This window comes from Solanum pennellii, chromosome 5 (genome assembly GCF_001406875.1).
Source record: "Solanum pennellii chromosome 5, SPENNV200".
NCBI lineage: Eukaryota > Viridiplantae > Streptophyta > Magnoliopsida > Solanales > Solanaceae > Solanum > Solanum pennellii.
In genome coordinates, this window is record NC_028641.1 from 74724532 (window position 1) to 74734296 (window position 9765).

General features: G+C 31.0%; 1 protein-coding gene and 1 non-coding gene across 2 annotated transcripts; one reads left to right on the forward strand and one right to left on the reverse strand.

Moving 5' to 3' along the window:
• Nucleotides 1-3553: 3553 nt before the first annotated feature.
• LOC114077407 lies at nucleotides 3554-3678 on the forward strand. Its single transcript, XR_003578713.1, has one exon. It is a non-coding gene; the product is annotated as a U6atac minor spliceosomal RNA (small nuclear RNA).
• Nucleotides 3679-6347: 2669 nt separating this feature from the next.
• Nucleotides 6348-9426, reverse strand: LOC107020380 (zinc finger CCCH domain-containing protein 29-like). Its single transcript, XM_015220721.2, has 2 exons — nucleotides 9243-9426; nucleotides 6348-8705 (listed from the first exon to the last, which is right to left on the reverse strand). The coding sequence occupies exon 2, from the start codon at nucleotides 8697-8699 to the stop codon at nucleotides 6612-6614; it is 2088 nt and encodes a 695-aa protein (XP_015076207.1). The 5' UTR covers nucleotides 8700-8705; nucleotides 9243-9426; the 3' UTR covers nucleotides 6348-6611.
• Nucleotides 9427-9765: the final 339 nt, after the last annotated feature.

A 9765-nucleotide genomic window follows, 5' to 3' on the forward strand; every position in this document is an offset into this window, starting at 1 on the left:
TGATGGAAGGAATAAAGGGATTGGGCTGACGTGTTGGGCCTGGGTGTTAAGTGTTGGGTTGGAAAGGGAGAGAATTGGGCTGATGGGAGGTTAATTGGGTTGAGGACAAGAAATGGGCTGATAATTTGGGAGAAGGCCCAAATTCAGTTCTTCAAAATAAAAAGGGAAAATGGGTTCAATTTAACAAATAGCCAATTGATTAAAAATAAAACGAACTTGGTATAAATTTATTAACGAGCTTCTTTATTTAATAATTATAAACATCTTAAAAAGTGATTCAAAAGTATAATTATAAATCAAATTAACTAGTTTTAATAAAACACTTAAATGTATATTTTGATGGTTTTTGGGATAAGCATAAGATATACTACTTATATACATAGTTATGTAAAACACATATTATCGAAAGTTATGTTAAACGTATTCGAAGTAGCATAAAATTCATGTATTATATATATATATATATTTTTTTTTTTAATTTTCGCAAGATTTATAAAACTAATTAACTTAAATAATTTGGAAAACTCACGAAACTCTATAATTAATTCATACCGGCGCGGGTCAAAAATTGGGTGTCAACATGGTATACTTGATCTATTGAAATTTCTTTTGTGTGCGTGGAACTATCAAATAGTTCTATACTCCAATTAAATACTTCCAATTAAATATAAAGAAACAATTATCACTTTACCACAGTCATTATTAATTGATCATAAGAAATTTCTTTTAGGGCGTTGAATTATCGAGTCATTACGTATTAAACGCTTAAATTTAAGATCTCTAGCTAAATATAAAGTAATATTTATCATTTTATCTTTATTAATAGGGATAATGCACAAGTACTCCTCAATCTATGCCCAAAATCTCAAAGACATATTTATACTATACTAAGGTCCTATTACCCCCTTGAACTTATTTTATAATTAATTCTCTACCCCCTTTTGGCCTACGTGGCACTAACTTGAAAAAAAAGTCAACCAGCGTTGGGCCCACAAGATAGTGCCTAGCTAAATATAAAGTAATATTTATCATTTTATCTTTATTAATAGGGATAATGCAGAAGTACCCCTCAATCTATGCCCAAAATCTCAAATACATATTTATACTATACTAAGGTCCTATTACCCCCCTGAACTTATTTTATTAATAATTTTCTACCCCTTTTTGGCCTACGTGGCACTATCTTGTGGGCCCAACGCTGGTTGACTTTTTTTTCAAGTTAGTGCCACGTAGGCCAAAAGGGGGTAGAGAATTAATTATAAAACAAGTTCAAGGGGGTAATAGGACCTTAGTATAGTAAAAACGTGTCTCTGGGATTTCGGGCATAGGTTGAGGGGGTACTTGAGCATTTTCCCATATTAATATAGTTGATCGTTAAAAATGGATTATCGAATGATCTGACGAATAACTAGATTTGACTAAGAAATTTTTTATCCTCCTAATTAAATAGAATCTATAATATCTCTTTTTATTATTTGTAAAATTATTTCAATTTGTTATCTTTTTTCAAGTCTCATTAAAGCATTACTATACCGTTTTAAACATATGTAAAATAAATCTAATACACATGTATAATAAAATTACGCTCATTTTATATTCATAAATTCTAAATCCTGAATTTGATCGTGATGAAAAACTCTAAATTTAAAAATTGTACATGTGGTAGAAGTACGAAGAATTTCATGTGTACAAGGTGAAGCAATGCTGATAGAATTTCACCTTAAAAAAATGACACATAACACATTTTTAGATGATTTATTAGTCAAACTTTCAACATGTCTTTAATTTATGTATTTTAAACGGCATGATATATATAAGCTATTTGTATAATAGTAAAAATATAAATAAGTCATTTTTATAACGAATGTTATATTAATTCTAAATGACAAAAACGAGAAGTATATCCAGTTATTTTCTATATACAAATAATAACATATAACATAGTTCAAACGTCTTTTAGTACTATACAATATTTGATAGGATTTAATCCTTCCATTATCAAATAATTACTTTTCCACTGAAAAAGGTTATTTTAATAAATTGTTGCGAAAAGAAAAATACAGTATGTGTTTCGAAAAACTTAGAAAGCTTCTCACTGATCTATGCATTTTTTCGATGAACTGATTTAATAAAAAATGACAGAAAAATTATATTCTATAACACAAATTTTTTCGTAATTCGAAAAAAACCTTATTTTTTTCTAATATAAGTGTTACTTAGAGTTTCAGTTTGCTCCTAAGTTGACAATTTGACAGCCTTTTTATAAAATATCAAACAATTTATTTGTCCAACTGGATACTCCTGTCATATACCAAAAGCCCAACTTTCTTGGTAAATAAAGTCCACCGCCCAAATAAATAACTTTCCCACTTTAATTTTTAAATTAATTTTTTATTTTATTTTTTATGTATGCATTTGCAAAAGGAAGATATAAAAATAATATTCTCAATTTTTAAAAAACATTTAGTATTAAAATTTTGTTAAATCTTTAATTTGCTTAATTAGTTAACTCATTTCTTTTGATGTTTCAAGCTATGTATTTCTTATAAAAAATGTATATGTATAAATACTATAGATAAAATTGAATTATTGATTGATGAAATTCTATAAAAAGTGTTTGCAAATAATTAAAATTCATCAATACACACAAAATGGAAATGTTAAAATTCGTTCGTCTAGGGTTTAGAGAAAAGACATATAGAGTATAACATTATAATAAAAATAACTTTTAGTGAATTAATTATGCTCATTAAGAATCGATGCTTAAGTATATCAATATTATTTAATTGTCATTAAATCTAATATCGATATATAATTTGACGGCATTCATAGAAAATGTTAATTGCCCTAAAAATATATATTTGGCCACAGAGAGTTGCTAACTTGTAATTGCATTTGACTATTATTATCCAAAAAGACCTAATAAGCAGACAAAGAAAAACAAAAAAAAAAAAAAATTCTTACAACCAAGAAAGAAAAGGAAAGATAATGGATAATTAATTTTTCCAATGTATTTAGGAATATTTTTATTTTTTTTCTACTTTTATTCATCGTGTTACATTTTTCAAAAAGTCAATTTTATTGATTTTCAAAATTAAATTAGATTATATTAATTTGATATTTCAAATAAAATATTTACGTATTCAAAAACTAAAGAAAAATATTATAAATTATAATTCTTTTTACATATCAATATAACAAAAAAATATATCATAAAATATCAACCAAAACTTTATAATTTAATTTTATAAAAGAAAACTTAATTTTATAACAATTAAGTGGACGGAGGTAGTAACAGAACATCAGCTAAACTCAAAGAAATTATTGTTTTTTCTTTGAAATCAACATCAACTCACAATCAATTAATGCAATATTATTAATTAGTGTAATAAGGATAGTTCTATTTTTCCCATGCTTATTCATTATTATTATTAATAATAATAGTGTATGCGTTGTTTATATCATTATTTACTATGTATTAGTTCTACATTCTATAATACTAATATGATGTATATATAACTAATAATGCGTCTATCAGTTATGCATAGACTTAGTGTTCGTAGAAAGTAGAGATGGTTGGCATCTCCTCAGATAGGGACGGGAACAACATTCGGGCTTTACCTGTTATCGATCAGACACATCTCTGTTAAGGCTATCCACTTCAGTAGATAATGTTATAAACTAACAAAGGTTGTGGTAGAGTGGTAAGTACTCCTTCACCTTTAACCAAAAGGTTTCGTGTTTAATTCAAACCTCCTTGGATAAGAAGTCGCCATTGTTAAGGAGCGTTTTACGTCCAATGTGAAACTTTAAGGAGCAATCTGAATTTAGTCAAGCTCTAATGTGAATAATGGACACCGAATGAAACACTAGAAAAGAAGTTATGCATAGGCTCAAGATCCTATGAAATGAAAGATTAAATACAATGAGCAATATGGGGTGGTTTGGTAGGATACACTAGGAAAAATAACGTGTGCATCAATTTTGTGTCTTGTTAATACTTTATTTGATACGCTTTTTCGATATTTAGTAGACACAATATATAAATGTACCCTTTGATTTAGTCTCAGCTAATATTTATGCCTTTTAATTTTTGGTGTGCACAAATACATACTTAAATCAATATAAAATTAAATATATAGATACACACTGAGGTAAAGGTAGGTCGAAATAATATATATTGAACAAAGATAATTAAACAAGACATAACAATGTGCAGCTTTCCCATAACATGACTCTAGATAGAATGATCTGATATGATACGATGCTTAAAGACTGATAGAATATTATTACCAATAAGGATTGTCAAGTCATAAATACTTCTTCATTCTTAATCAAAGTTCTTAGATCTAAATCTCTTAATCATTTTTATTGAAAAACACTTTACCTTCTATATGAAAATTTTCAACATGAAAATTTTAATCAAATTTTAATATACTAATAATTATACTTAACAAATTTACTTATGAAATTATATCGAATACGATATCATTCTAACCAAACAAAAGAATGAAAAGGAAAGAGAGAGAATCTAATATGAAAGCAAAAGAATACGACAAAGTAAGGGCGGCTAGAAGATGAACACGTGTCTATTGGCAATACAAAGAGAACCCACAAACCAAAAGATAATGGAATTTTGCCAACCAGCAATATTAATGGTTCTTATACTTTTTCATTCTCTTTTCAAATAGTATAATCATATTCGTTTTATTTTGGTAATTGATATTTATAATAGAGTTCGATTAGATTTAAATTTATATTTTAAAAAATTATATTCAAATTAAAGCATTTTCGTATAAAAAATAATTTCATACTCAAAAATATTAAATTTAAAATTTTTAATAAAAAATAAAAATTAACTTATCACTCAGTCATAATCTCGATGGGTAAGTTACTCCTCCTTCGTAGTGTAAAGTTCCTTTCTTTCCCTTTGAATGTTGAACATAAATAGTGAAACGATAAATTTTATCTTTTTAAGTAACATAGATCTCGAATTTTTATGTTTTGCTTTTCAAATAAATTGATTTTTAATTTATACTTTTTTACCAATCGAATTTATATGTAATAGGGATAAGTTTTTGGAAATTAAAGTGATATTTGATCTACGAAAATACAAATTTATGAGATCAAATAACCCTATATTAAATCATGACAAATAATTATGAGATAAAATTTGAGACTTTTCATGCTATAGATAAAAATTCTTTGAAATAAAATTCTTTTTATATATATAAGAAATGTTTTATCTATAAAATATGACTTCTTGGATTATTAGATGAAAAAACAAAAGTTGATTTTGTATTATTGTCTCATTGTCTACTAATCCCATTGTTAAATCGACCATTATTATGTTAACGTGGCATTTTCTATACCCTAAGAAGTGATATGTTTAGTTTATAAAAGAAAATTACTTTATTTGTTGCGTTGAATATATCTTACCACTTCGATTCACATATTTAAAAAGTTAAATCATAATTAATAACCAGAGTTTAAAGAAAAAAAAAGATTGGTTTTCTTGGTTGTATTTCTCGCCTAGTGTCGAATACCTGCTTTGAGAAGATTAATTTAAATTCATGTCAGAATATTTGTTACTTATTTTGGAGCTCAACTTTATCTGAATGTATGTCCACAAATCCCACTTTCGAGATAAAGAGATCTCAGCTTTTTAGTGATCGATTAATTCAAATTTGGATTGAGAAGTTCAATTTTGATAAAGTATGACTAATTTGAATTCATGCTAAAATATATAGCTACCTCGTTTTGAAACCTGATTAAACTGAATTTATATCAAAAAATCTCATTTCAAAGTTGAAGTACTTCAAATTTAGAGTCTACAAATCTGAATTTCCATAGTAAAATCTCATTAATAGCATAAAGAACTCCTATTTTAAAGCACGACTAATCCAAATTCACAAGAAGACCCAACTTAAAAATCGATAAAGTACTCGAACTCAAAACATCTAACTAAAACACATACAACACTTTATCACGTGACACCATTTTTCTTATGTAGAATAGAAGTAACACAATATATCAAGTATGTCACTTGCAACATATTCTATAGCCTACCATAAAAATAAATAAAAACTAAGCTAAATGCCAATAAATTTTCATAAAACATGGAAGAGTTGCTTTTATTGACTTTAACAACACAAAAAAGACTATTCAAAATATCAACACTAACTTCCCAACTTGTAACTATCATAAATTAATAATTCATTAGCCATTCTTGACTATAGTCTATAATGCATCAACTTGTTGAAAGCCATAGTCTATAAAAAAAATAAATAGCAAAAGTAGTACTACTAATATTAATGATCAAACCACAGGAGGAATTTAGAAATAAATTTGATAAACTCAATCAATATATTGAAATACAACTTCAATTCATTGAAGAATATAAAGAACTTATTATAAAAAATTATAAGAATATAACAAATGACTCTTTTTTTCAATCACTTAATTGTTGAAACAATGTGATTAGTTATCCTCTCTATCCCATTTTTCTTTCCCCATAAAACTAAGGGAATATGTTGATGTTTCTTCCCTTGAAACTAATGGTTAAAACTTATATCCAATATATCGATAAGAATTTCGAAAAGAATAATTAATTAAGCCACGATACGCTCCTGGTCTATGTACATTTGCTCCAGCCAAGGTGGAATGGAGTCGCGAACACCACCACCGTGCTTCTGCTGCTCTGAACTGTATAGTCCAGTACCAGTGGAGGACACATCTTTCACCAAGGAATGAACCCACGACACGTCTGGCTCGTTGAGTTGAGATGGTGTGATTGTTGATCTTGTTGGAGCACCATTTCCACCGCGAAAACCAAAAGATTGAGATCTCTTGAGCTTGTTTGTGTCATCACTATTGAAGCCCCATTCCAGTTTCCCATCAGGGGAGCCCCAGTCTGATGACATCAAAGGTGGTGAGTTAGCAACACCGTTGGGAACAGCACGATGGCCCATTCCACTACGGTCAATAAAACTCTGGCTACGCTTTGCAAAAGCAGCAGACCTCGAGTTCATGACAGCTTGAGCCACTGCTGCTGAGGAGTCGAATCCATAGGTTGAGGGCTTCCTCATCGGAGACGATGATTGAGGAATGTTAGTATAGCTTGATTGAAATTGGTTCATGTTTTGTTGCAGCTGTAGCCCGGTTGGAGATTGCATCTGGGAGCCGTTACTTGACACCTTAGGTGAGAGACCTTGCAAATGAGGAACCGATGGAGAGTACAACTGAGAGCTGGTGGTGGATGTAACTCTCGGAGAAAGGCCTTGCAATTGGGACAGCAATTGAGAATCCATGGATCCGAAAACATCATCAAGATTCGTAGGCTTCAAATCTGCCATCCGATTGTCCTTGTTCCAATAAGACGGTGAAGAGAGACCAGCCATCTCATCTATCAATTGCTGTCTTAGTTGCTGCTGCGTGCGGATGCTTTCCAAGCCAAGCATGTCCATGTCCAAGTCCAAGTCCCGAGCGTTTAGAGATGTCTTTAGCCTACTGCCAGGTAGCTGTAATGCAGGTGGGGTGATGTTCGCTTTGTTCTGCCACATGTTTCCACCCATTGGAGACGAACATGTAACAGCAGGAGACATCGGTGGTGTTGAAGTAGCAGGCAGCAACATGGATGAAGAACCAAGAGCCAGAGGGCTCAATGTTGACATGTCCATCGACCCAACTGGACTAGCCTTTGGAGAAGGGATAGCTGAACCAGTGGACGCGTACAAGGGGCGCAGCTCTTCGGGCTTGTGAGCAAAGAAGCAAACTTTCCTTGAGCACCCGGTCTCATCCTTGCAGAGACGGGTTCTATATTGGGCAGGGTGAAGCCATGACTCGAATACACCATGAGCATACTCACAAGAATCATTCTTTGCACAAACGCCTTTCTTGAACTCGGGACATGGAACACAAGTATAGTTATACTTCCTTGGATCGCGTCTCCTCGCGTTCTCCCCTGGATGAACAAAAGGGCATTCAGTCCAGTCATGAGAATAAGCCCTTGAACATGGCTTTACCTTAAAACAATACATCCTGAAATCATCACTCCCATAAATCCCATCATTTATGTCCGGCAAGGAAGTATCGACCGGATACTCTTTCTTCTCGCTACCTTCTTTCGTCATCTGAATTGCTGTTTTTCCTTCTTCTTCCTCCTCCAATTCAGCAAGCTCAGCCAAGCAGCCATTCAACAATAACTCCAGCGATTTCCTCTTCGAATTCCTCAAAGACTTAGGATAAGAAGCAATCACATCACAAGGCCTGTTTCCACTAGAATCACAGACATTAACATCAGCAGAAGCATCAATCAAGATCTTTAAAACCTCGACCGATGATTCCGACCCACCAGCTGCAGCACAGTGAAGAGCAGTTGCACCATCAGAGCCACAAGCCCTGTTGACATCAACCTTACCAGTTCCAACAATATACTTCAAAATCTCAATACTTCCATACATGGAAGCAATCATCAGAGGAGTTCTCTCTTCAAACCCCATCTTTTTCGAACCAAATCTTCTCCCATACCAAAAGCTGAACTCATCAACAGCACAACCTTTCTCAACTTCACATATGAAGCTAGCAAGATCATCTGAAGCTGATAATTCAAGCAATTTTGAACAATTTCTACCATGCCCATCTTTCTTATCCATGTTTAAATCAGAAGGACAAACTTTACTCCTTGAACCAGTACACATCAATTCCTGCAAGTCATCAAAAAGCTTTAGATTTAGATTTGCTACTCCATCCAACACATATAAAATCACAAATTCCAAAAGTAACAAACTGTATAAACCTAAATCATTACTATAACTCTTCCTAGATTTACATTTGCTACTAAATCAAACCCCTAAAACATCACAAATACTGAACCAAAAATCTTAACTTTTTTCCCTAAATCCAATGAACCCATCAGAGTAAACCCCACCAAAACAATAGATCTCATAAAACTTCAACAACATAAAGAAAAAAACACAGAACTAGTCAACAAAAAATTCAAAAGTTTCAATCTTTTTTCAAAATACTCCATACCCATACACTAAATTAACCATAAAAGGACAAAAAACTAGAAACCCATCTCATAACTTCAACTAGTCAACAAGAACTGAAACCCCATCACCAAAAAGTTTCAAACTTTCAATATTTTTCACAAACCCATAAGCATTTTTTTACCATAAAATGACAAAAAACCCATACTAGAAGAAACTAAAAGCAATAAAATTTTGAGAACAAAACATTACCTTAGAGATGGATAAGGTTTATTTCTTGAAGAAACTTGAAAATCAAGTATTGAATTAGTTGTAAGATTTGTGAGTTGTTATTTGTTTTGAGTAAAATTTTTTTGTGAAGAAATGAGTGAAGGGTTCAGAGGTATATATGAGTTAGAGAAAGGAAAGCAGGAGGAAAGGGTGACTTTTCTTCTTGGTGAGTTCAATTTTTTTTCTCCTCTTTTTTGTGTTAATGGTCAAAGTCAAATCTTCAAAATTTGGTCCACTACATACAATAAAATTATAGATATGGTCACTAATATTTTAGAGTAAGTTCAAAATATACCCTAAAGTATGTTATGAACATTTTTAGTTTTTTAAGTTCGTCAAAAGTTAAAACTTGTTATATTCGTCAAATACAATAATATATTTGAATAACTAGAGGTTGAATAGAGTAAGATGTATGTAGAATTGATATATACTTTTTTTTTTGAGATAGAGAGGTTGTTTGCTTAAAAGAAGTGAAACTAAAATAAGATTGAAAAATTCTAACAAT